The 27716-nt window shown below is 43.3% G+C and overlaps 1 protein-coding gene across 3 annotated transcripts; it reads right to left on the minus strand.

The window, feature by feature from the left end:
• Positions 1–789: 789 nt before the first annotated feature.
• EIF4EBP2 (eukaryotic translation initiation factor 4E binding protein 2) lies at positions 790–27716 on the minus strand. 3 transcript variants are annotated; one of them, XM_052640643.1, is made up of 4 exons: positions 27302–27716; positions 8203–8388; positions 7168–7242; positions 790–1091 (listed from the first exon to the last, which is right to left on the minus strand). In XM_052640643.1, exons 1-3 carry the CDS (start codon positions 27444–27446, stop codon positions 7211–7213), a joined length of 363 nt encoding a protein of 120 aa, XP_052496603.1. In that variant the 5' UTR covers positions 27447–27716; the 3' UTR covers positions 790–1091; positions 7168–7210. The 3 variants fall into 3 exon arrangements, with proteins under 3 accessions (XP_052496603.1, XP_052496602.1, XP_052496601.1); XM_052640642.1 differs by having other exon boundaries at positions 790–4211; XM_052640641.1 differs by having other exon boundaries at positions 790–7242; positions 27302–27713.

The following is a 27716-nucleotide window of genomic DNA, read 5'->3' on the forward strand; positions in this document are numbered from 1 at the left end:
AGGGGTTGCACGGACATGCTCCAACCCAAACTTGCACATCCTGGGGAATACAGACCCACCTCTGCTTGTCACACCAACTGAGCTGTTACTGAGCTCTAGACCTACCCACCACTGGGTTAAGTGCTTTCCATAACTACACCTGAGCTCCACAACCACCTCGGTCCCTACTTATCTTAACCCTATTTTAGAGAAGGAAACCAAAGCTTAGAGACTGAGAATCCTGTTGGAGAGAATGTGGCTGCTATTAAGCAGCAGAGCAGGAATGCAAGCCTATCTTACTCCAAAGCCTGAGCCCTGAACGTCTCTGCTGTTTTGTTCTGTCACCTTCTGTTGACAACATCTGAGACATGAAAGGACAGGATTCTTGCTCTCAATACTAATATGTGGGCCTCACTGGATTATTAATAGCAAGGAATGTGATGCTCACACAGCACAGTGTAGTTTTAAGACATCAGCTGTGATGGATTTCTAACGAGTGTTCCTGAGGGGCAGAGGCAGCCCTCACCAGGAAAGCTGTGGGCTGGACTCCCTGCAGGCCTAGTGAAGGGCCTTCTCGGGAACATCTGGCCCCAGCATGTACGTGTTCACTTCCAAGCTCCTTGGGGAAGGGACACATCACCTCCTGGCACATACAGGGCCAGACGGACAAAGGAAGTGCTTTGTAAAACGATGGAACTGAGACGTGAAGTGCAACTGCCTTTGCCCATCTTCCTTATCAGCCAAGGTGCCCAAAATGTGTCAACAGGATTTCACCTGAAATTTAAAAAAACAAACAATTAAAACACCAAGTTGATACTCAAGATCTTTATTGATTCAACTGGAACAGCAACCGTTGGTGAAAATTTAATTTTTTCCGTAATTTCCAAACACTTGCTGGTTTGTAAGGACAGTTAGGAAAATCAGAAACGAAAACCTGACCATGGAGTCACACAGGGCTGCCTCAGGACTGCACGGTGCCCTCTGCTCTCCATCCACGCCACTGAGACGGACAGAGGGGAAAGGGGACACCCACATCGAGGGAGACGGAGGGAAGACCAAGGAGAGTGCTGGCAGTCTAGACTTTTCCACGCAGGATGGATAGAACCGGGCCACTGGTGGCACAAAGACAGGGAAGGGCATTTCATTTTAATATATAAAATACTTTAAAGATGCTTAAAGTGGACACCCGAACATGTGGGTGTCAGTTTACCCCTGGGCAGCAGAGGGTCTCCTCACCCAGGTGAGAAGAGATGGGTTCCATCTCCAGGTGAAGGAAAGGCACTGGCTCACAGTCTTCATGGACTGAGACAGACACCAGGAGCAGGACGCCTCACCACACAGCTCACTCCTCAGCTCTAGTGTTCCCACCTCCCCTGGTTTCAAGTAAAAATGACCCTTGGCCTGGGCTTGGTTTTTTTTTTTTAAAGATTAAGATGGGAGAGGAAAAGGGTACACTGCAGGCAAGAAGAGATACCCCGCTAGATTCACGCAATCTCAGGATGTCCAGAGATTTTGGTTTTAAGCACCGGCAAGAGCTCCCTTTGGAAATTTCAATGTGGCCAGATTTCAAGCATTGCAGCATGTCTCTGCCGGCCTCCCACTCGTTGGAAGGCGGCAGAGTGAAAGTTTAAATACCCCAAGAATGTATTTCATCTCAGTACTATTTTCCATTCAGGATCCAGGCAGTATCGTCTGCCAGGGCTGCAGGCTGAAGAAGCAAAGAGACACCAAAGATCATCTGAAAAGGGACTCGAAAGACTTCTCCTAAATCTAAGCTTTGCCAAAAGGTATCAACTTCCAGGCCCATCCAGAGAAAGAAATGTCAATTCCGCAGGGTGGGCAAGGTGACATGAACTGCTACCATTCCTTGGACCCCAGTCAGAAATGTCATGAGCTAGGCTCAGGGAAACTCCAACTCTCAACTGGGAAAACACGACTAGAACAAGCAATGTGCCTGGGGTGTAGGCATTCTAAATAACTGTGACCCAGCTGCCTCAAGATTTAATGTCATCTCTTATTTAAAGCTGGGAGGTAAAGAAGCTGGTGGTGGTAGGGGTACCACTGTATGGTCACTATGCCCCCTGTGAAGTCCAGACAGAAACTGCCCTCCCAAGTAAACACTGCTTCTTTAAAACAGACACTAACCCCTCCTAGATGCCATGCATAGGTTAAGAGATTGGGTTTCGCAGATTAATAAATAGCTGCCCATGTGCATATAGTCCAGAGACATGCTAAGACGGGTAAGTTCTGACCCAGAGAGACAAGCACTGGGATACTGATACCTCAAGTCTCCAAGATGAGAACAGAAAAGGACTGTTTCTGGAATATTGCCGCCAATACAATGAGCACCTTACACCAGGTGCCTTGATGCAAAGCAGGCACTGGCTGAGCGACAGCCTCTGGGGTAAAGCCCATACATCTAGCAGGAAATGTCTGATCTGGGAAGTTGAGGTCTGAGAGATGCAAAGAGCTGGTAACCCAGACAGCAAAAATAAAGACCACCTATTTTGACTCCACCTTAAAATCAGAAGTAAAAAATTTCGTTTGAAGGTGCTTTAAAGACAAGTTCCTTACTTCTAGAAGTACCTTTTCTTCTTTTTTTAAATAGCTGCCTTAGCAGCATTGTTTATTCAAGTATACTCTAAAGCAAGCGGGGCTATAGATAAGAAAATGCTGGGAAGTGTCAGAGTGTAAATCTAAAGAATTTGTATCCTTAAGATGTCTGAAATCCCCAAAATCTTGGCATCGGTGCCAGGGACACAGAACAGACATTCACTAAAAATGTGCGAAACCGACAAAGCTTCATCGAAGCTTCTCTCAAGGGTGAAGACAGGATTGGTTCTTTTTAAGAACCTGCTTCCATGAAGAAGCCCAGGGTGAGGCAGGTGTGCAGTTAACTTTTACTGGATGTAAAGATCAAGCACAGACAGATATCTCTTATTCCCAGATGTCCTCCCCATTTACTGAGGTGGATTTTTGGGTGGGAGACCTGACCCCAGTCTGCTTTAGATGGTGTGGTTTGAGAGAGCAGGTGCCAAGCATCAACTGGTGGGGACCTGGCTTCTGGATACTATCAGCTTTGTTACTCTGAATCTGAATGGTTAGCTATTCTTCAGCCCAGTAACCCACCATCTAATTCATGTTTACTCCCTTTGTTTGACAACCCCGACTGATCCATTTGAATGGCTCAACGAGAAGGATCCAATGCCCTTTGTCAATTCCTGGCTAAAGGAGAAAGTGAGCAAGCAGTATTGTCTTTTAGAGGTATCAAGTCAAGGACTTAAGCATCCTTGGGCCACTGGTAGTATACAACAGGAAAATGTTCAATTACCCTGGAAATTGCCATTTCTTGCCAACTCTCTCAAAACTGGCAGATGGTTCTGGACAGTCCATTTTTCATCTGTTTGTTGATGTACATCTTAGAGAACTATTCTCAGCAACAACACCTCTCTCAGTATAGCATCTAGTTTAAACCTAGCCCTTCTTGCTGATCTAGTTTCACCCTGTTGGGGGAGGGGTCGTGTTAAGGTATATCCACAAATTCTTTGACACTGCTCCATTCACTAGGTGGGGTATAACCCCAGTTCCCTTGAGTGTAGCTGGGCTTAGTGGCTTCCTTCTAAGGAATGGGATAGGAAGGTATGATGATTTGCTTTCAAAGACTGACGTAAAAGGCACTGCAGATTCCTCCTTGCCCTCTCTGGGATCGTGTGCTCAGGCAATGCCACTGCCATGCTGTGAGGACACTTGTGCTGCCCTAGAGAGACCCACACAGGGAGAGACTGAGGCATCTTGCTCAGAGAGAGAGCCCAGTAGTGGATTCTCAAGGCCCAAGTGACTGCAGACCCTGCTGAAGTCCTGACTGCAACTTCCTATGGTGCCAATACCACCATGCTAAGCTGCTTCCCAGGTCCTAACCGCAGAAACTGACAGATAATTGCTCTAAAAAGATTTTAAGTTTGGGGATAACCTGTTAAATAGCAATAGCTAACAAAGATGAAGGATAAAACCCTTGGCTTGGAAGCCTAATAGCTAGAAGCTGGCTTCTCTACACTGTGCTTTAGAGAACACAGTAGCTATTTACACAGGATTCGAGAGTGGTGAACTCAAGTCACCACACTATGAAGGAGGTAGAACCATGCGAATGCACATCTTCTGCTGGAATTTGGAGGGAGGAGGTCATTTCTCATTAAGATGGATTGTCCCCAGAAGTATAGAAACATGGTTTTCCCCTAAGGAGAAAAGTACAATTAATTAGTAAGATTTTAAGAACCGTCTCACTCACATGATACCCTAAGGGTGTTCCCTCTCCAGGAAAAGGCCCAGATAGATTAGGGCTTTAACTGTAGATGATTCCTTCCACACACTCAGGAGGCTTCCCAGGTGGCTCAGTGGTAAAGAATCCACCTGCTAATGCAGAAGACGCAAGTGACAGGGGTTCAATCCCTGGCTCGGGAAGATCCCCTGCAGTGGGAAATGGCAACCCTCTCCAGTACTCTTGCCTGGGAAATCCCATGGATAGCGGAGTCTGGTGGGGTCACAAAGAGTCAGACATAACTGAGCTACTGAGCACACAAACACACCCAGGAGTAAACCACCTACTAGATTCTGGCTTGCCCTGAAAAATGATTTTATGAGGCATGGCACATGCCTCTGTTGAAAGTTTATCTACTGCCTTGTGAGATTATCTTTAAAAGACCGATTTATGGAGGCCAAGGTAAATCTAGGGGCCTCCAGGAAAGAACTGCACCAAGCGCTATGGAGATCCTAACAGAGATGCCTACAAGATGGGCAGCTGCTGTATTATACAGCTGATGCTTCCAAGACATACTAGAAATACAGCCTCTGATTAGGAGGCCAAGTGCAGACTCCTCAAGATAGCAACAAAGGGGATCATAGCGTCTTGAGACTACTCAAGCTGGTGTTTTAATTTCCCACTATTCAATGAGGGAGCCGAGTTTTCACACGCAGCAGTAAAGACCCAACAGGGTACGCACTCTGCTCACTGACAGACTGACTACTTGCTGTAGTGGAGTCACGTTCCAGGTGATGTGGAGAAGGAAAAGCTTCATTCCCAAAGAATCAAGCTCCCAGGGGACAATGAAGTCCTGTGCAAGCTTGTCATGCAAATTACCAACACACCTTAAGTTTTTCCAAGAGTAAGTATAGTGAAATCTGGAGTTTAATAAAAATCAGAACAGAGATACATTAAAAAAGCAAGAAATATTTTTCTGATCATCAATTCTTGAGACTGAAAGCATCTCCAAAACCGTGGAGATCCAGCTTATTCCTGAGACATCAACCATCACAAAAGGTTTCACTCTTTAAACAATTCACATTTTGTAGCAGAAAACAGAACAAAGTTCCTCAGACATCCTTCCTCTCTTCTAAAATGTATTTGCAAACAGGGTCTTTTCAGAGTTCAAAAGAAAAACAGCTTTCCATCTTAGCCAGTTGGCCTGGTACTCTCACCCTGGTATCTCATCTCTTAAAAAGATGGTTCGGAGCACCAAATCCAACCACAAATTCCCAGACACCAGTGGCTATTTTACTTGTCTTTCCGTGAGGGGAGTCACTCTCCCAGGATTCCCACGCCAGTCAACAGTCAGGACCACGGGGTGGGATACGAGGCAGCAGAGGATAAAGGGAGAGAATGAGGCTACCATGAACAACCTAGGGAAGGCAGAATGGCCCAGTCTCACAGTCCACCCACTACGAACTCCAAACATGCACAGCCAACACTAGAGTGAGAGGAACAAGTTCATAAGGGACTGGGGGAGACAAGGGCTAGTGACATGGAACAGCATACTCACCAAGGAACAGTTCTCACCTTCCTAACACCGGAAGATGTATAATTAAAAAGTTGCTGTTCAAAACTGTACTGAAAACTTATCTAAAAATAGGTCTGTACTCATCTTAAAAATAAAAGGTCACTCCTCAGATAAGAGGAGAGACAGATCTTATCAGATACCAACAGGTGAGGTATCTTGGATGTACATTTGAAAAATGGCCTGGCAGAGAAAAGGGAAGGAGGTAGGGAAAGACAGGGGAATTCAGAGTACCATGGGAAGGGCAAGAAAACGGAAGGAACACATTTTTAAGCCCATGCTTATCTATCTCAGCAGCCAAACAAAGCAGGTCCACAAAGGAAAAAAGTGTAGTTCTTTGCTAAGAACACTCTTAAAGTGTTTAACTTTAAACTCAACTTTAAACTCAGAAATCAGAGACAATAAATAGCACAATGCTCATTGGACTAAGAAACAATGACTACTGAGCCTGGGTAAGGTACGCAAGTGGTTCAGTGTCTTCCGAGGTCATTCTTGGGTATCATCCTGCAGAGTATACTGTTAGGCCTTATCCAAAGTGCTTCTGTCCCGTGGAAGGGACCTGCTCAGGAACAGGAGAAATCACCTGGATAGCTCAGGGTACAAAAGGACCACAGGCAACAAGATGCAAGCAGGGAGGGATGGGAGAAGGGGAGCAAAGAACAACTGGTGACACAGGACTCCCTTCTGATGTAGAATTAGAAAATGGCTGCACAACTGTGCGAAGAGACAGAACGGGAAGATGAACTATAATACTAAAGACAGAATACATTCCTCCCAGAAGGAGGGGAAGTGGACCTCAAAACAGTGCCCCAGGGTAATGCTACTAGAGTTGTACAAACTGTGTACTCTCCCCAAGGACAAACACCGCAAAGTAAAAGGGAAAGCAGCTCTCTTCCTGTTTACCGTTTCCCTCCAGTGGTTTTCAAGACACCCAAACCTAGGCTCTTGTAAGACTGAAACCTGGGCAGGACAGTGAGGAGAGAGAGTAAGAACAGGAATGATGCTGAACCCATCAAACCTCTGTATCACTTCCCCAGACTCCCCAGCCAGTCAGTTATTAGTAGGTTGATACTGGATTTGGGATTAAAAAAAAATGGGGGGCGGGGGAGGGGAACCAGAGTTTAACTGTTTTCCTCTATGGGCTGCTTAGTTCTACAGAAATGTGTCAAGAGTCTTCAATCTAACTGTCTAACTGGGAAGGGGAACAGGAAACAGGGAGAAGAAATGGTCAGATGCAGCTCATCTTTGCATCCTTTGGCACAAGGGGAAGGAGGAGGGGGAGGAGACAGCAACGGGGATTGCTGGTACTGCCTCTTCTGTCTTTGCATCAATGATCCTATCAGCCAAATCAGGTACACACGTGTATCAGTGTTGCTGCTTTTCTTCTGATCCTTGAAGGACAATCAGATGTCCATCTCAAACTGAGCATCATCCCCTGGTTAGAATGAAGAAAAGGAAAAGTTGGGCACAAAAAGGAAAAGCAAAACAATTTTAACTAACATTCTCTCTGCACAAGAGTCAAAAAAGAATCCAAACTGTCCCATTCTCTGTAGCCTCGAAACAACTATTCTGCTCTGCCTTGGCTGGTCTTTTCAATCTGGGGGGCAACAAAAGGGTGGCAGTCACATCACCCACGGGCAGGAGCAATTATGGGAAAACTTTCCAGGTTTCACTCTCCTTTGTCCGAGGTTGACCAAACAGGAGCTTCTAGAGAACTCCTGGCCATTTATCGAGTCAGCACACTCTTCTGGAAGCTCTGAACTTTTAGCCCTGCTCGGAATGACACCCTGTCCATCAAAAACTCCTTTGGAATTTGAGAAAGTAGAAAGTTGGCTCATGTACAAGGGCCATGGAGTGCAGCCCAAGGTGTGCTTCAGGAGCTGGCCATTTCCACAGACATGGACAGGACTTACTATTAATGCTAAACGTGTGTGTGAGTGTGCAGGGAGGGGGAGGGGTCTGTGTTTACTGAAAGAGGCTGTCCTGAAAATGGGGTGAAAAACAATACTGCTTTTCCCTATACCATAAAAAAGACATTCTCCTTATAAGAAGCAAGGTCTATTTCCTGAGGATGATGGACATGGGAGTTATTAAATTCTGCTTTGTGTGTGTGTGTTATCCCTAGTCCAACAAAGCCCAGGTTCAAGAAGTCATCTTTGGGATTTACCATCCCTTGATTTTGGATTCTTCCTCACCCCCACCCCTCTCCTAGATTAGATTTGGCTATGGTTTAGAACTCGGGTTTCCAGAACATCTCAGTAAGTCTTGGTGAGGGCAGTGGGGGAACCTCAGAGATGTATGACTGAACATCAGTTATAACTGAAGCATCACCATTTTTTCAGACTGACTTGAATCCCAGGGCTATCTCTTGGTCCCTAACACCAGCATCTCTTACCAACTGCATGCTTCCTGTCATGATTGTTCAAGTTGTTCAAATTGTTGACTTCTACTTTGGAGTCTTCAATTAAGGTGCCAGGGCTGGTGACTCCTGGGATATTGGGCAGATGGCAGGGCGGGGTCTGAGCCATAGGAGAGTTGCGACGATCCAACAAAAACTTTCGATCATAAATGATTCGAGTTCCTGGAAAACAGGGTTTAAAGAAGACGAAAGTTTTATATCCTGTTTCAAATATAATTTTACACCAATGAAAGTAAAAAGTTACCATCCCTTTCTTTGCTTTGAAAAATAAGAACTAGTAACAGTTCAAAAAGGCAGCTGAAATTATGAAGAATGAATCATTCTGGAGAGCAGAAAACTTAGGTCACGTTTGAATTATTTAGGATGGAAAGTTTTCTAATACAAATTTTACAACTTTTTACCACCTTAAACAGAGAACAATCCAACCCTTTCTCGATGAATCAGGGTGAGTATGAAATTCATTTATTATACTATGTTGTGACCTAGGAAGTCTCAGGGCCTATTCAGCTGATGATCTGTATTCTCCTTAGACCAAACAGGATTTAGAAAGCTGAGGCTGTGCTTGCGGCCCTCCCCACCAGTTTCCTTGTCTCCTCCCTCACTGTTTGGCTAAGAACCATCTTTTTCCATGTCTTAAGTCAGTTTGGCTGCCATAATCAAATACCACACATGGAACTGGGTGTCTTACACAGAAATGTATTTCCTAACAGTTCTTGAGATTTCCAAGACAAAGACACCAGTTTAGTGTGTCTCTGCTGAGCGCTCTCTTCCAGACACGTTGATACCTTCCCACTGTGTCCTCTTATGAGGGAGAGGGAAGCAAGTGTCTCTTCTGCTGGGGTATTAATCCCACTGTGAGAGCCCCACCCTTAGGACTTCACCTGAACCTAATTACCTCCCAAGGCCCCATTCCTTTGTGAAGGAAATGGCAACCCACTCCGGCGTTGCTGCCTGGAGAATCCTATAGACAGAGAAGCCTGGTGGGCTACAATCCATGGGATCACAGAGAGTCGGACACGACTGAAATGACTTAGCAAGCAAGCCCCATTTCTAAATATCACATTGTGGGGGTCAGTGTGTCAATCTATGAATAGGGAGAGCACAAGTCAATCTACAGGACATGCTTCACACTCATTCTAACTTAATGTGTCTAATCCGTGGGGTTTGGAAATTGGTGATCTGATTCCAACACTACGTGAAATAAGAGCCAACAGGCTGGGAAGGAGCCTGATGGTTTTCCCATGATCTAAGGGAAGCAGCTTCAGTGGATGGATTTTGTTCTGTCACCAGCAACACCCCCCCGCCCTCCGCCCACCTTTTATTCATGGCTAGGTTTCAGAAGAGTGAGATTTTTACTGTGAGATGTTCTTACTAACATTCATGCTGCAAGTCAGAACAAGATTATTCTTACTTCTGTAGTATACTAAACTCAGAAACTCTTGGGGTGAGATGGTGAAAAAAGAGCACAGGATAAAAGCAAGCTTTCTATTTCTAAGTTATAGATCAGCAACAGCATAAACATTAAAGCACTGTAAATGAACCAAGCAGAAAGTAAGCAGTAGATTCAACCTAAACATGTCAGGTGTAACAGGAAGTCTGACAAACTCCTGTTACTGTGCAGAGGCAATAAAAAATATTTTTTACTGCCTTGAGATATAATTCACATACAACTCAAAGTGTATAATGCAATAGATTTTAGTATACTCCTGGAATGGTGCAACCATCCCCACAGTCTTTTTCTTTTTTGCTTTTGACTGCAACACATTGACTTGTGGGATCTTAGATCCTCAAGCAGGAATTGAACCCAGGCCATAGCAGTGAAAAAGCCAAATCTAACTACTGGACCACTAGAGAATTCCCACCACAACCTTAGAACACTATAATCCTCTCCAAAAGATAACCCATATACATTTAGCAGCCCCTCCCCACTTTCCTCCACCCTCAGCAGCCTAGGCAACCAGTAACCTATTTTCTGTCTCTATAGAGCTGCCTATGCTAGGCATTTCAGTTCAGTTCAGTTCAGTAGCACAGTCGTGTCCGACTCTTTGCGACCCCATGAATCGCAGCACGCCAGGCCTCCCTGTCCATCACCAACTCCCAGAGTTCACTCAGACTCACGTCCATTGAGTCAGTGATGCCAACGACCCAATCAAAAAATGGGCCAAAGAACTAAATAGACATTTCTCCAAAGAAGACATACAGATGGCTAACAAACACATGCAAAGATGCTCAACATCACTCATTATTAGAGAAATGCAAATCAAAACCACAATGAGGTACCACGTCACACCAGTCAGAATGGCTGCGATCCAAAAGTCTGCAAGCAATAAATGCTGGAGAGGGTGTGGAGAAAAGGGAACCCTCCTACACTGTTGGTGGGAATGCAAACTAGTACAGCCATGATGGAGAACAGTGTGGAGATTCCTTAAAAAATTGCAAATAGAACTACCTTATGACCCAGCAATCCCACTGCTGGGCATACACACCGAAGAAACCAGATTTGAAAGAGACACATGTACCCCAGTGTTCATCGCAGCACTGTTTATAATAGCCAGGAGATGGAAACAACCTAGATGTCCATCAGCAGATGAATGGATAAGAAAGCTGTGGTACATATACACAATGGAGTATTACTCAGCCGTTAAAATGAATTCATTTGAATCAGTTCTGATGAGATGGATGAAACTGGAGCCGATTATACAGAGTGAAGTAAGCCAGAAAGAAAAACACCAATACAGTATACTAACACATATATATGGAATTTAAAAAGATGGCAATGACGACCCTGTATGCAAGACAGTAAAAAAGACACAGATGTGTAAAACGGACTTTTGGACTCTGAGGGAGAGGGAGAGGGTGGGATGATTTGGGAGAATGGCATTGTAACAGGTATACTATCATGTAAGAATCGAATCGCCAGTCTATGTCTGATGCAGGATACAGCATGCTTGGGGCTGGTGCACGGTGATGACCCAGAGAGATGTTATGGGGAGGGAGGTGGGAGGGGGGTTCATGTTTGGGAACGCATGTACACCCGTGGTGGATTCATGTCAATGTATGGCAAAACCAATACAGTATTGTAAAGTAAAATAAAGTAAAAATAAAAATTAAAAAAATAAATAAATAAAATAATGAGTTAACTACTGGGTGACTTTAGCAGCAGGTATTTTAGAAAATGCATGAGTTATCTACTAAACTTAGTGGCACTTTCACTGCAAATTTGTTTTTCAAATTCCAAGCAGAAGACTTTACTAAGAAAAAATTTAAAAAGAGTCAGTGATGCCATCCAGCCATCTCATCCTCGGTCGTCCCCTTCTCCTCCTGCCCCCAATCCCTCCCAGCATCAGAGTCTTTTTCAATGAGTCAACTCTTCGCAGGAGGTGGCATAGGTGCAATTATGTAATATGTGACCTTCCGTGACTGCTCCTTTCACTTGCAGGTTTTTAGGATTCACTCATGTTTGGCATTTATCAGTACAGCTGATCCTTAAACAATGCAAGTTAGCACTTTTTCAATTGTAAGTACTACAGCACTATACAGTCCGTGTTGGCTGAATCCATGGATGCCGAGGGCCAATAATACGTAACCCGTGGATTAACCCCCATGTTGTTCAAGGATCAACTGTACTTAATTTATGTTTATTAACAAATAATGTTCTGAATTAATGTATATCACATTTTATCAATCTGTCCATTGAAGGACATCTGGGTTTTTTCCATTTTGAATAATGCTGCTGTAAACATTCATGTACAAGATTTTGTGTGAACTCCTGGGTATATAAGACTCCTGGGTATATATATTAGTTTCGGGTGTACAACAAAATGACTCAGTTACATATACACATGTATAAAAGCTTCATATTCATAGATGATTTGGAAATATTTTCTCCTGTGAGGTGCCTTTTCAATTTTTTTCAAAGTTTTAAATTTTAATAAAGTTCAATTTATGTCTTTTTCTTTGGTTGCTTGTGATTTTGGTGTCATATCTCAGAAACTTGCCTAACCAAGGTCACAAAGATTTGTGCCTGTGTTTTCTCCTAGGAGTTTTACAGCATTAGTGCTCACATTTAGGTCCTGGAGTCATGGGGTCCAACTCTGGTTTGTGTGTGTGGACATCCAGCTGCACCACCATAATTTGTTGAAAAGACTATTATTGGATATTTCCCATTTAAATGTCTTAGTATCCTTGTCAAAGATCAATTGGCTATAATTGCGAGGGTTTATTTCTGGGCTTCCATTGATCGATGTGTATCCTTATGACACTAATACACTCTCTAGATCTGTAACAACTTTTGAAACCAGGTGAGTCTCCTAACTGTTTTTCTTTTTCAAGATTGTTTGAGGTTATTTTAGGTATCTTAAAGTTCCATATATGCATTTTAGGGTCAGCCTGTAAACTTCTGCAAAGCCGCCAGTGGGGATTTTGATGGGGACTGTACTTTGAATAGATAAATTTTGGGAGTAGTACCATCTTAACAATATTGAGTCTTCCAATCCATGAACATGGACTATCTATTTATATAGACATTAAAAGATAAATGTCTATCTTTATTTCAAGAATGTTAGTTATACAGTTCCCATAGTATAAGTTTCATGCCTTTTTTGGGTTAAATTTATACCTGTTTTATTATTTTTATGTTATTATAAGTGGAATTATTTTATTTCATTTTTGGATTGTTCATTGAAAGACACACAATTGGGTTTTGTATACCAATCTTGTATTCTGAAGCTTTACTAAACTCACTTATTAACTAATTTTAACAGTTTTTAAGTGAATTTTTAAGTTACATTTGGTTTTAAATGGACACACAAAGTAAATAATTCAGAAGAGAAGCCATTCTGAAGAATTATGACTTTAATGATGCTGTTAATGTTCTCAAATATGGCCAGGGAAAATACGGATACAAAACCACAGTATTTCATGTGTTTGAATATTAGATCACTGGTAGCTAAAAAAATTGCTGCAGATATATGGCAAAAAGAAAGGAATCAACCCGTCAGTGACTAAGGATTCTATGGTGTAATTCAAAAGCATTTAATATTCAAAAAACCAAAACTATCAAAAGAAAAACATTAAGACTTGACTCTAAATAAAATGCTAGGAAAAAACCCTTTTTTCCCCTTTTTGATACTGTGTTTACTGTGAAATTATATAAATTCCAGGACAATTAAAAACCTAAAATATTCAGGGTCTCTTAAAAATGTGCACGCATAGACACATCTTATGAAGCAAGAACTTCCACTAATTCAATCTCAACTGCCAGTCACATTTATGTTAGCCCAATTCAATGTCAACCAACGCATGCATAACTAACTCGAGAGAAGTCGACCGTAAATCTCTAATGGAAAGGTAGACATACCAGAGAAGTAGAGGCAGGACAGGCAGACAGGATAATCTCATACGCTGCTGCTGCTTAGTTGCTTCAGTCGAGTCCGACTCTGTGCGATCCTATGGACTGCACGGCAGCCTGATGGGCTCCTCCATCCTTGGGATTCTTCAGGCAAGAACACTGGGGTGGGTTGCCATGCCCTCCTCCAGAGGGTCTTCCCCACCCAAGGATCAAACCCAGTCTCCTGCACTGCAGGCAGATTCTTTACTGTCGAGCCACCAGGGAAGCCCCATAATCTCATACGGTGGAGAGTTAAGACTGACAGACTGAGACACAGAGGTGTAACCAATTATAGAGCTTTAAAGGTAACTACCCAGGGCTTCCCTGGTGGCTCAGTGGTAAAGGGTCCACCTGCCAATGCAGAAAACATGGGTTCGATCTCCGATCTGGAAAGACCCCACATGCTGCAGACCAAGTAATCTCATGTGCCACAAGAACTGAGCCTGTGCTCTAGAGCCCAGGAACCACAACTGAGCCCACATGCCTCAACTACTGAAGCCCGAGTGCCCCAGAGCCCATGCTCCACGATCAGAGACACCACTGCAAGGAGAAGCCCATGCACCACAACTAGAGAGCAGCCCCCACTTGCTGCAACTAGAGGAAGCCCACACAGCAACGGAGACCCAGCACAGCCAAAAATACACAATAATAAAGGTAACCACTCGGAAGAACCAAAAACAATACAACAATTTATAGACACTGGCAAATGGAGAGGGGGGGAGGAAATAAGTACAGAAAGTAATGAAAGTGTCCCGTATCCCTCATTTTCATAACAGGGAGTCAACAGTATCCTCTAATGTTAAGAAATCAAGAAATTGTGGTATTAATACATATTATTTATAGCAACAGTGGCTAACCAGTAAAATCACTACCAACAGGAACTGTAAAAGCAGCAGTCTACTGGCATTTTGCTTTGCATTTCAGGTGCCTCTGTTCAGTTTTCCTTTTTCTATTTTGTTTTTAAAACATGCATATTTTAGCCTTCATGTTTGGATTTCAAAACAAATAGAAATCTTTAGATCTAGGTTAACATTAGATATCTACACACATTCTTCATTCCTTGGTGACCAGTTATTCAGATAAATCTAGTACCCTGACCTAGCATTTTCTAAATGCTGACTAGGAAAACATTAGAGTAAAATTGAGTCCTTTTGATAGAGAACAGAGAGTAAGGAGAAAACGCTTCCACTTTTTGATCTAAAAATTAGTGATTTTCAAATGGCAAGGAAAAAGAGGCAAATAAATGAGATCCAAAATTATGCCTGCCAAGATGGTTAGTACAGAAAAAAGGTCATTCAAGTCTAAGGGCCTCTTTCAAGACCAAGAAGCTTAGTTTAAATGATTATCAATCCATAATTAAGCTATATACACTCAAGAAATTGTATAACCTGATACAAAACTGCCTAGACAAAGTTCCCTGTAATATAGTTAACTGACAAGGGTAGTAGTTACTATACTTTCACAGAGCGCAGACCACAGAACTGTTTAAGGCTGCTTCCAGAACTAGAATTAAGCAGCCACTCGTGCAAATAAACATCTCAGAATAAGAAACAATTAAGTAACTTGCCCACTTGAACAGGTGGTGAAAAAACCCTCCAAGAAGGCCTGCGCCATCCCAACAACAGGCAAGAAGGGAGAATGTGGAGTCAAACAGGGCTTCTCTCAGGGGACTTTCCTCATCAAGGAGGAAAACTGTTTCTCATAAAACAGTAGTGGACTCCCCGCTATGATCATTACGCCAGAGCTGAGTCAGATGCCCACCATTCCAAACACTGGGGAAGCCATAGTGTAGTCAGGGTATATTTTCTGGGGCTTGGCACACTACTACTTTTAAAATAATGAGGAAATCCGGGGTAGCATGAAAGAAGAGAGAACAGATGTTGGGCTGGAAATCAATACTGTCAGTCACATCCATATTTAATATTTACCTAAATTTAAATCCTCATTTTCCATAGTAGAAAACTATTAGTATCTAAAACTGAGAAATAGCATTAAATCATGTTATTCAGAAATCCAGAGGTAAATGCTAGAAGAAATAGCTGAAACAGTTTAAAATGGTTTCTCCAGGAATGGAACTAGAGATGAGATGGGACGTGAGGCTGTTGTTTTTTGTTATTAGCCTAATAATACTATATGCAGAGTACATCATGAGAAACGCTGGGCTGGAGGAAGCACAAGCTGGAATCAAGATTCCTGGGAGAAATAGCAATAACCTCAGATAAGCAGATAACACCACCCTTTGGGCAGAAAGTAAAGAACTAAAGAGCCTCCTGATGAAAAGTGAAAGAGGAAAGTGAAAAAGCTGGCTTAAAGCTCAACATTCAGAAAACGAAGATCATGGCACCTGGTCCCATCAGTTCAGTTCAGTCGCTCAGTCGTGTCCGACTCTTTACGACCCCATGAATCGCAGCACGCCAGGCCTCCCTGTTCATCACCAACTCCCGGAGTTCACTTAGACTCACACCCATCGAGTCCGCGATGCCATCCAGCCATCTCATCCTCGGTCGTCCCCTTCTCCTCCTGCCCACAATCCCTCCCAGCATCAGTCTTTCCAATGAGTCAACTCTTCGCATGAGGTGGCCAAAGTACTGGAGTTTCAGCTTTAGCATCATTCCTTCCAAAGAAATCCCAGGGTTGATCTCTTTCAGAATGGACTGGTTGGATCTCCTTGCAGTCCAAGTGACTCTCAAGAATCTTCTCCAACACCACACTTCAAAAGCATCAATTCTTCGGCACTCAGCCTTCTTCACAGTCCAACTCTCACATCCATACATAACCACAGGAAAAACCATAGCCTTGACTAGACGGACCTTAGTCAGCAAAGTAACGTCTCTGCTTTTGAATATACTATCTAGGTTGGTCGTAACTTTTCTTCCAAGGAGTAAGCGTCTTTTAATTTCATGGCTGCAGTCACCATCTGCAGTGATTTTAGAGCCCAAAAAAATAAAGTCTGACACTGTTTCCACTGTTTCCCCATCTATTTCCCATGAAGTGATGGGACCCAATGCCATGATCTTCGTTTTTTGAATGTTGAGCTTTAAGCCAACTTTTTCACTCTCCTCTTTCACTTTCATCAAGAGGCTTTTTAGCTCCTCTTCACTTTCTGCCGTAAGGGTGGTGTCATCTGCGTATCTGAGGTTATTGATATTTCTCCCGGCAATCTTGATTCCAGCTTGTGTTTCTTCCAGTCCAGCGTTTCTCATGATGTACTCTGCATAGAAGTTAAATAAGCAGTGTGACAATATACAGCCTTGACGTACTCCTTTTCCTATTTGGAACCAGTCTGTTGTTCCATGTCCAGTTCTAACTGATGCTTCTTGACCTGCATACAGATTTCTCAAGAGGCAGATCAGGTGGTCTGGTATTTCCATCTCTATCAGAATTTTCCATAGTTTATTGTGATCCACACAGTCAAAGGCTTTGCCATAGTCAATAAAGCAGAAATAGATGTTTTTCTGGAACTCTCTTGCTTTTTCCATGATCCAGCGGTTGTTGGCAATTTGATCTCTGGTTCCTCTGCCTTTTCTAAAACCAGCTTGAACATCAGGGAGTTCACGGTTCACGTATTGCTGAAGCCTGGCTTGGAGAATTTTGAGCATTACTTTACTAGCATGTGAGATGATCATTTCATGGTAAATAGATAGGGAAACAGTAGAAACACTTTATTTTTGGGGGCTCCAAAATTACTGCAGATGGTGACTGCAGCCATGAAGTTAAAAGACTCTTATGCCTTGGAAGAAAAGCTATGACCAACCTAGACAGCATATTAAAAAGCAGAGACATTACTTTGTCAACAAAGATCCATCTAGTTAAGGCTATGGTTTTTCCAGTAGTCACGTATGGATGTGAGTTGGACTATGAAGTGCCGAAGAATTCATGCTTTTGAACTGTGGTGCTGGAGAAGACTCTTGAGAGTCCCTTGGACTGCAAGGAGGTCCAACCGGCCCATCCTAAAGGAACTCAGTCCTGAATATTCATTGGAAGGACTGATGTTGAAGCTGAAACTCCAATACTTCGGCCACCTGATGCGAACAACTGACTCACTAGAAAAGACCCTGATGCTGGGAAAGACTGAAGGCATGAGGAGAAGGGGACGACCGAGGATGAGATGGTTGGATGGCATCACCAACTCAATGGACATGAGTTTGAGTAAACTTCAGAGTTGGTGATGGACAAGGAGGCCTGGTGTGCTGCAGTCCATGTGGTCGCAAAGAGTTGGACACGACTGAGCAATTGAACTGAACTAACAACACTATATGACTTTTAAACTTTACTTTCATAGGTAGAAAAACAACAGGGTGACTGCATGAATACTGAAGGCATTTTGCTAAGTCAAACAAGTCAGTCACAAAAGATCAGTATCTTTTGATCCCGTGTATATGAGGTACCTGGACTAGTTGAATTCACAGAAAGTAGAATAATGGTTGCCAGTGGCTGGAGGTAAGCAAGTAATAGGGAGTTACTGTCTAGTGAGTATAAAGTTTCAGTTTGGGAAGATGAAAAAAGTCCTGGAGATGGATGGTGGTGATAGCTGCACGACAATGTGAATGTACTTACTGCCATGGAACTGTATACTTAAACATGGCTAAAATGTAAATTTTATGTTACTTACACATAAGAAATATACATGCTTTCAGACTTCCAGGCCTCAGAAACACAAGAAAATAAATTTGTTTAAAGCCTCCCCACACACAATTATCTTTTTAATACTAAGAGAAAGTGTTATAGAAATAAAAAGCAAACCCCATTATAAGCAATTGGGGGTGGTGAGTGACTCAAAATAGTATTTGTAACTATTTATATATATGTGTGTGTGTGTGTGTATATATATAGAACAGACTAACCCTGGAGCCATGAGGAAATCAAGAAATTTACAAAACAACAAAGCACTTGGCAAATAACCTCAGTATTCCATTAGGAATTTTTAGCATCCTCCATCTATGCCTCACATAAAGGCTCACCACGAGATCAGAAACAGACACAAACTGAACAAGCAGCAGAAGTGCATATGTGCTACGTCTCTCAGCCATGTCCAACTCCCCACAACCCCATGGACTGTAGCATGCCAGGCTCCCTTGTCCATGGGTTTCTCCAGGCAAGAATACTGGAGTGGACTGCCATTCCCTTCTCCGAACAAGCAACAAGTGTTTCCAATACACTCAGAAAGGTAGTCTGCCTCTTTCCCTCTCCCCACCTCCATCCCAATAGTAAGAAGAGAACATAAGAAGTGAAAAATGCAGAAAGGACTTACAAAGACAGTGGTTTTCTCTGTTTTTTATTCTACCAGCTTAGGAGGGTAATTAACAAGGTCTGTGTTTCACTATGTTAGAAAACATTTTCAATGCATTTCAGTTTTAAACATCTGTTCTTCATGGAGGCTCTGGATGGAACAGACTCCTAAAAGCTCTCTGCCAGATAACCCAGAGGAGGGTAAAAGGTGCATGACCCAGTATCCTCCAGGGAGGCTGATAGTGGCCAAATCACATTCAGTGTGTACAATCATCAAATCTCTAAAGTGCTAACAAAACCAAGAGAGGGACAATTTTTACATCAGCAAAAGGCACAATTAGAGCCCGAGGATATTATAACTTAGTATGGATAAATAATTATGGCAAATGGAAGACATCCAAGGTTTGTGAAAAGTCAATTCTACTGTCCTTTGAGTTAACTGCAATTCTCATAACCAGGAGCAAAGATTTCCAAGACATTAATTCAAAGATGGCTCCCTACCCAATCACACAGGACTCTGCAACAGTAGAACATACACACCCAGGCTGAAAGGGAAATTGATAATGACCATGCTCCTATTCAGAAGGTTCTGTGTTAGAAGAGGCCTTAGACAGCATCTGGTGGAAGCCTGTCATTTTACAGATGGAGAAAACAACATTCAAGGATCACACAGTGAGTGACACAGGAGTCAGGAGACCAACACAAATAAGCAAGGCAGTCTAAGCAAATCTGCCTTTCTTGAGTCTGGCCACAAAATGATTTGAAACAAATGACTTTTTAAGTTAGTACCAGGTACAAAGTGGTATACAAAACCACAAATTAATCTAAAATAAATGCCAACTGATTTTAAGACTATCAAAATAAAGTATGTCAAATATGTCCACATCTGTTTGGGTTTGAATACTTGTCTTGAAATAAATCTTCTTCACAATAACTACCTGGTTCTGGTTCCAGGAAAATGCTGGTTGGATGCGCCAGACTGTTGACAGCAATCTGGATCAACTCTTTGGATTAGATTTCACACATGTTGTGGTTCAGCCTCTGTAATGCTAATAATTAATGAGGGCTCACTGCTTTGGTATGGGGAGAGCACTCAGATTCAAGCCTGGCCTTCATTCCCACTTCTTGTTTTCCTCCCAGTTCACTCCTCTTGGGCACTTAAAAAGATAAAAATAAAAACAATGCAAAATACATATCTACCAACATCTTCTACTTACAGTAAGGAATCTGAACTCATCAATAAACTTCGTAAGAGGCAAAAGCCTACTGAACATCACTGGTCTAGGTCACTTTATTTATGTGCTGCCTCTTCATTATGGTTCGAGGAACTAATCAGACCAGAGAGTGGTTTCATTTCAATGTAAAAGCAGCCCAACTCTAACATAAACATTCGCTGGTGATGAGATGAGCACCTCTCTGAGGCCCAAAGCATTAATTATAACATCTTAAAAATGAATCACAAGCCTAGCAAACTTTTGATAGGTTCCTCTTAGAATGGACTTCCCAGGTGGTGCAGTGGAAAAGCATCCGCCTGCCATGCAGGAGACATGGGTTTGGTCCCTGGGTCGGGAAGATCCCGTGGAGTACAAAATGGCAACCCACTCCAGTATTCTTGCCCGGCAAATCCCATGGATAGGAGCCTGGCCTTGGAACCTAGGGAGCAATCAATGGTCTATCTTTACCAGTCCTCACCTGCTATAAACATCAGGCCATTTCTTTAAAAAATTAAAATTGAATGAGGTATTACACTGATACTAAAACCAAAGATACCACAAGAAGAATCGACAAGTATCTCTTAGGAATATAGATGCAAAAATCCTCAACCAAATATTAGCAAACAGAATTCAGCAACATATAAAAAGGATTATATACCACAATTAATGGTACTTACTCCAGGAATGAGAGGTTGGTTCAATATCTGAAAATAATTAACATGATACATCATAGCAACAGAATAAAAAACAAAAATCATAGGATCATTACAAAAGATACAACAGAAAAAACTGCCTTTGATAAAATTCAACATCCTTTCATAATAAAAATAATCAACAAACTAGGAATAATAGGGAACTTCCTGAACCTGATAAAGAGCATCGATGAAAAACCACAGCTACCCTTTTACCTAATGATAAAAGACTGGAGGTTTTCCCCTAATACCAAGCACAGGTCAATGGTATCTGTTCTCATTCTCTTGCCATGTTTGTTCAACACTGTACTGAAGGTTCCAGTTCTAGCCAGGGCAATTAGGCAAGAAAACAAACAAAAAAGGTACCTAGGTCAATGAGGAAGAAGTAAAACTATCTTTATGCATAGATGACTGTGGTCTTGTATACAGACAACACCAAGGAATCTATAAAATTTGCATTTTCCAGTTACTCATTCTTGTTTATTAAGCATTTTACTTTTTAAAAGAACTCAATGACATGAACAGCTTTAGTTCATCAGGGCATTTGTCCTCAAGATCTAAAAGACCATTTATTTAGACATAAATACTCACAAATTTCTGAGCTTTTGGCTTCAAACTGTGGCCTGAGAACCAGGTGAAAAGGGCCTTTAAAAACTAGTCCTGTATCACATAAATCAAAGCAAGATCCTCTATGACCCACCACCAGAGTAACAGAAATAATAAAAACAAAAGTAAACAAGTGGGACCTGACTAAACCTAAAAGCTTTAGCACAGCAAAGGAAATTATAAGCAAGGTGAAAAGACAACCTTCAGAACGGAAGAAAGTAACAGCAAATGAAACAACTGACAAAGGATTAATTTCCAAAATATAAAGCAGCTCATAAAACTCAATGCCAGAAAAACAATCAACCCAATCAGAAAGTGGGGAAAAGACCTAAACAGACGTTTCTCCAAAGAAGACTTACAGATGGCTAACAAACATGAAGAGATGCTCAACATTGCTGATTATTAGAGAAATGCGAATCAAAACCACAATGAGGTATCACCTCACACCGGTCAGAATGGCCATCATCAAAAAGTCTACAAACAAGAAATGGAGAGGGTGTGGAGAAAAGGGAACGCTCTTGCACTGTTGGTGGGAATGTAAATTGATACAGCCACTATGGAAGATAGTATGGAGACTCCTTAAAAAACTAGGAATAAAACCACCATATGACCCAGCAATCCCACTCCTAGGCATGTACCTGAGGAAACCAAAATTGAAAAAGACACATGTATCCCATTGTTCACTGCAGCACTAGTTATAATAGCCAGAACATGGAAGCAACCTAGATGTCCATCGACAGATGAATGGATAAAGCAGTTGTGGTACATACACACAATGGAAACATTGCTAAGTCACTTCAGTCGTGTCCGACTCTGTGCGACCCCATAGACGGCAGCCCACCAGGCTCCCCCGTCCTACTCAGCCATAAAATGGAACCCGTTTGAGTCAGTTCTGATGAGGTGGATGAACCTAGAACCTATTATACAGTGACGTAAGTCAGAAACAGAAATATCGTATTCTAACGCACATACACGGAATCTAGAAAAATGGTACTCAAGAATTTTTCAGGGCAGCAATGGAGAAACAGACACAGAGAATAGACTTCTAGTCATGTGGAGAGGGGAGGAGAGGATGAGCTATATGGGAAGAGTAACAAGAAAACTTACATTACCATATGTAAAATAGATAGCCCACAGGAATTTGCTGTAAGGCTCAGGAAACTCAAACAGGGGCTCTATCAACCTAGAGGGGTGGGATGGGGCGGGAGATGGGAGGGAGCTTCAAAAGGGAAGGGATATATGTATACCTATGGCTGATTCATGCTGAGGTTTGACAGAAAACAACAAAATTCTGTAAAGCAATTATCCAATTGCTTTCTTCTTTTCAACCAGGTGAACTAGTTTTCCCACGTTAACTTTACCCTGTCTTATCAGCAAATCTTACTTTTTTTCACCACATCACAGTCTTTACTGCTGATTGGCAGTGAAGAATCTCTGATATTCATTACTGTAGCTATTTGAGTTCCCAAAATTATTTTGGCCAAGTCCATATAAAAACAGAAAATCTGACAGTCCTTAGTTATTGATTATGACATGTCCACATACCAAAATATTTTTGTCCATACAAATTCATGAAGCCTGAATTTTACTCAAGACAGAATATCAAAAAATTGAAAGGACATGATCTGCAACTCTTTACACACACACACACATGTAGTCAAGCCTACAGTTGTCTCCAAACCATGCAAGACCCCTCCCATAAAATCATTTTTAAGACATCAGTCCTCAAAAAGTCCTTGCAGAATGCTAGCAGTGCCAGCTTACAGATGCACGTTTCACCCGTAGGCCTTGGGAGAGCAGAAGGGAGTTGCGCACTACCAGCCTGGGTGAGCTCTTCCCTCATCAGGTTGTGTATCACCTGGAGCAGGCAGAGGCGCTCCGCTCCACACAATACACTGCTGCCCACCCTGCAGCCCAGGGCTGCTGCCTTCCCGGGCAATCTCTCATCGGCAAACACGAACCCAGCACAAATGTGCACCCACCACAAAACTGAGCTACATCTTCTGGTACACACTTTGGTGGCTGACAAATGAGACTAAAGCCAAATCTCCTCTGGAATGACAACACATGTTAATTTTTGTTACTCTGAGGTAAGTATATGCCATCTTCCTTGAACACAAGGCAAAGTGACTGAAGAACTTTCAACATGTTTTTCATGCACTTCAGTTAAAAACTGAAACTACAGAGCCAAACAAGTACATTTGCTGGTTCAGAAATTTTTGGCTAGAATAAACTCAGGTCACTGTATTAGACACTTTATAACAGTGAGAAACTGGCCTTCCTTCCCCATATCTACAGAGCTCTATGCACTTCTCCCAACCAAGGAACTAGATTAACACTCAGGACTCTCCCCAAATACTCTTACTTTATTATGGCTCACACCAAGTGGATTCCTTTCCCTTCTTCCTGTCTTCTCCTTTATCCCCAGACCCTTCCAATGGCCTTCAGGGAACCAACCAATTAGAGCAACTCTTCAGCTGGCAGACAGGATGCGCAAGGGTGTGAACAAGATTTCAGACTAACAGTTCCCTCTGGCGCTCGTTATGGCAACAGCATACTTTTCCACAGCTGAGGAGGACGTTAGGCAAAAAGTAAGGCAAGAAGAAAGGCTTAGAGGTCTCTTTGTTCATTCCCCAGAGCACAACCCTCTCAACAAGGAGACAGTTCAAAACTCATTTAAAAAATAAATAAATAATAAGGTAGCAAAAAGTATCACATTATCTAGCATTCCAGAGGTAGAAGAGTCTTCTTAAATGTTTGCAAACTTCCTTTCCTAGGAAAATGTGCATCTTAAGACAGCAGAGGAAAAACCTGGAATAGGAATGAGGACACTAAGTTTGAGACTACCAACTGACATTAATTAGCTGTATCACACTAACAAGTTACTCAATTTCTCTCAATTATAGAAGGAAAGCATTAGGTCCTTTCCAGCTAACCAGACTGTTACAAAAGTGAAGCAGACTGTAATAACTTTACCTTTCATTGAGGCTAGAAGCAGCTTCTCAAAGGATGAGCCAAATGTCATCCCTATTCCTCCAGAGGCAGATAAAACAAAACAAAAACCCAAGGACGTTTTGTTTTGAACTTGGTCAAAAATTTTGTTCTTCCTTAATAATGAGAAAAGGGTACGCTTCTAAAAATATGGGAAATGTAAGAGGTTACAGAAAGTTTTCATTTCCCAACTCTCATTTTCCAACCACAGAAGGCAATTTTGAGAAGTCTTTTCAAGGGTAAGCTGTATCCTCTGTGGGGAGATGGCAAATTCATCATGTTGTCAACGTCTCTGCCCAGTCTGATCATACAGGGCATTCAGCACATCAGCGGTTATCTAGAATGCTCTGACCTGTGTATGACACGCTAGAAGCTTGAGACAGGAAATTCTAATCCCCTTCCTTCCTACTAGAGATTTCCAATACAAGCCTACTATCACTTTCTAAATGTTTTCAAGTCTGAAATATGTAACTTAGCACTTGACTCTATAAGTTTTTCATTTCAGAACTAAAAGGCTTTTCTACCACCAAGATTTTAAGACCACTGAGTGAAGACTGCATTTCCTACTTTTGTCTGTGGTCCCCTTTTGTGCAAAGCACTGCCCCGGACCCACATAACTCACTGAAGATACATACCTAACCACATCAATTCAGGTGCCTAAAGGTGACCAATAACCATGATTCAGGGAAAGAAAATTACACAGAAGAGAGGGAAATGTAACAAAAGAAATGAACAAATCATCAGAAAATTGGAAATTTTCCAAAGGGAGGGAGAATTAAACCAGTAAGTACTGCATATCTAGGTGGCACTGAGGTAACTGCTATAAAACAGTGTTTAAATCCAACCACAACAGTGCTGTATCTTATAAACATATTAGGTAGGTCTTTGTGTTAAAATTTTAAAGATCACAATGTGCTCTACTAATAAATAACAGCTCTGTGTAACAGAGCTAAGATGTAAGTATTTAAATCTGCAATTAAAAAGCAGAAACCATCTGGAGACAGGGTAAGTGATATTTGAGAAAGCAGATGAGGATTATGTATGTAGGGAGGAAGGATAAATGATTCAGTATTTCCGGCAGAATCTTTCCCAAACACTGTAGGAACTAATTCATACTATCAGGTAGGCTTGTATCTTTAAGGCACACTTAAAGACTATGCCCTTATTTTAAAACCATAGAAGCTTGGGTGTTTCAAATATGCCTAAAGGTGCCCCTGAGGTTTTTCCCTCAGAGGAATAATGATTAATATACAGCTAAAAGTTTAGTTCCTTCCGCAAATAATTATCTGCTACTATGACATTGGTTCTAAACTGCTGGAAGCACAGGCATTACAGAATTCACAAGGAATTCTGGAAGAAGTTGTAAATTTCTTTCCATCACCTCGGAAAACAATATCCATTTCTTAAACGCTGTCAGTTCAAGTTCAAGACAACCTATGGAGAGCAGATCCTGGTTTGCCAAATCTTTCACGATTAAAAGGCGAGAAGATTTCAGCATGCTCAGAGGCTGGCCTTGACCCGATGAGGTCAGGAGGGAGGTTTCTCCAATGAGGTAAGCCACCTCACTAGAAACTCCACTGTTCCACAAAGTTAAAACTTCCTTAAGCCCAGTTCTCCACATGTATCAATGAACGTCTCCGGCCTGGATCATTTCAAAGTATTCCAAGGCAGCCACGCCACCCCTAGAGTCGCCTGGGTGGATTCCTCTGTAGAGCTCTCTCCACAGATTTCTTATTCCTTGTCTGCAAGATCTTCTTACTCTACCGTCTTGATATTGTGCAATGATTAAAAAATGGCCCAGGCCTAACAGCAAGGGATTGGTTGGAGCACAACTGGTGAGCCCAGCCCACAGGAACCAAGCTAGCAATCCCGTAGACAGCAAGGGCTGCCAGCAAAGTCCCAACCCTCTAGCCAGAGGCCACCATCAAAAAGCTAAGTAACCAAGTTAAAAACGAAGCACCATTCCCCTCATGAGGTCCCTCAAGATCGCTCTCCAGTCTTCTCCCTCTGGAGAAAGCCCAGTCAGGGGACAGGCAACCTTTGAGCTCCCTTTTCCCGTGACCAATTAATTCCATGCTCTTTACCTCTACCCCAGTGTTCTTCCTTGTAAACAGTCTTGGTCGCACTTTGAAAAGCAGTGCTCAGTGACCCCGTTCTGCACGGCCCCTTCCCCCGGATGAAGCAGTCCCGCCGGGGAGGGTCCCGTCTTCCACCTACCTCCACAGGCGTCGCCGCCAAAACTCTACCCTCAAGGCTGCCAGCGCTCCTTTCCCTGGGCTATTACTTGAGCACGATTTTATCACTTCTCCGCCAGCCTGGGGACTCCCCCCACCCGTGGGGCCTCGTCCAGCGAAGTAAACAATGCTGTCAAAGCAGGATAACACTGGGCGAGGCTTCCAAACTCCGCATTCCAGCCTCCCCCCTCCTGGAGTTCTAGAAGCAGCAAAACAAGTCATCGTAGGGTCCCAGGAGCAAACTACTCGCCCCAACTTCCTTTCTAGAAAGGCCGGGAGACAGCTCCAAAATCAAGCTTCAGTGTGCACAAAGACACTATACGTAAGAGGCAGAGGGAATGCGCAGCGAGTGCAAAGCCAAGTGTAGACGAATTTGCCCTAGAGTAGGGGCGGGGGAAGGAGAAAACTGGGTCGAGTGCGTAAACCTGCCACGAAGCGGGAACAGGGGCTTTTTTTTCACGAGAGGAGAGCCAGCCACGTTCCCAGAGTGGGCACGCACTAAATAGAGTTGCGGGAGAGAGAACGCGAAGTTAAGGTTCTCGAAAGCAGTCTCAAGGGGGTTTCGGGGGAAGCCCCAAGAAAGGGGCTTTGGTGGAGCCGGGGTGGCCCGAGCGGCCCAGAGTGGATACGCCCTGAGTTAAAGGACCGTGGCGGGCAAGTGCGGGGACACCGCGGAGGTTAGCGCGGGCGCGCTCGGGCCGCGCGGGCGCCGACGCTCACCTCCCGGTGTGGTGGAGAAGAGCGTCCCCCCGGGCGTGGTGCAACAGTCATGAGGTAGCTGCGCGGCGTCGCTGATGGGCACGGTGCGGGTGGGGATGGCGCGGCTCTGGCTGGGCTGGTGGCCGCTGCCGGCGGACGAGGACATGGCTCTGGGCGCGGGCTCTCGGGCTTTGTCCGGCGGGCGGGCAGGCGGGCGGCGGCGGCGGCTGAGGGCCCGGGCTACTCCAGCTGCTCAGGCGGGCTGAAGGGCGGGCGGGGCTAGGCGCGCTCCGCTCGCTCCTCGCTCGCTTCCTCTGGCTCCCTCGTCCCGCTCCGCTCCCGCCGCCGCCCTCTCAGCCGCCGCCGCCGCCGCCGCCCTATCCTCCGGCCTCCGCCAGCAGCCTCAGCAGCAGGAGCAGCGGCAGCAGCGGCGACG

This window comes from Budorcas taxicolor, chromosome 5, assembly GCF_023091745.1.
Source record: "Budorcas taxicolor isolate Tak-1 chromosome 5, Takin1.1, whole genome shotgun sequence".
Taxonomy (NCBI): Eukaryota; Metazoa; Chordata; class Mammalia; order Artiodactyla; family Bovidae; genus Budorcas; species Budorcas taxicolor.

Coding starts and splice junctions, on each gene's coding strand:
- EIF4EBP2 (XM_052640643.1), bottom strand. CDS start 27,446: ATGTCCTCGTCCGCCGGCAGCGGCCACCAGCCCAGCCAGAGCCGCGCC. Junction 8,389..27,301: donor CTTCTCCACCACACCGGGAG/GTGAGCGTCGGC, acceptor CCTGTTTTCCAG/GAACTCGAATCATTTATGAT. Junction 7,243..8,202: donor TGACAGGAAGCATGCAGTTG/GTAAGAGATGCT, acceptor CATTCTAACCAG/GGGATGATGCTCAGTTTGAG.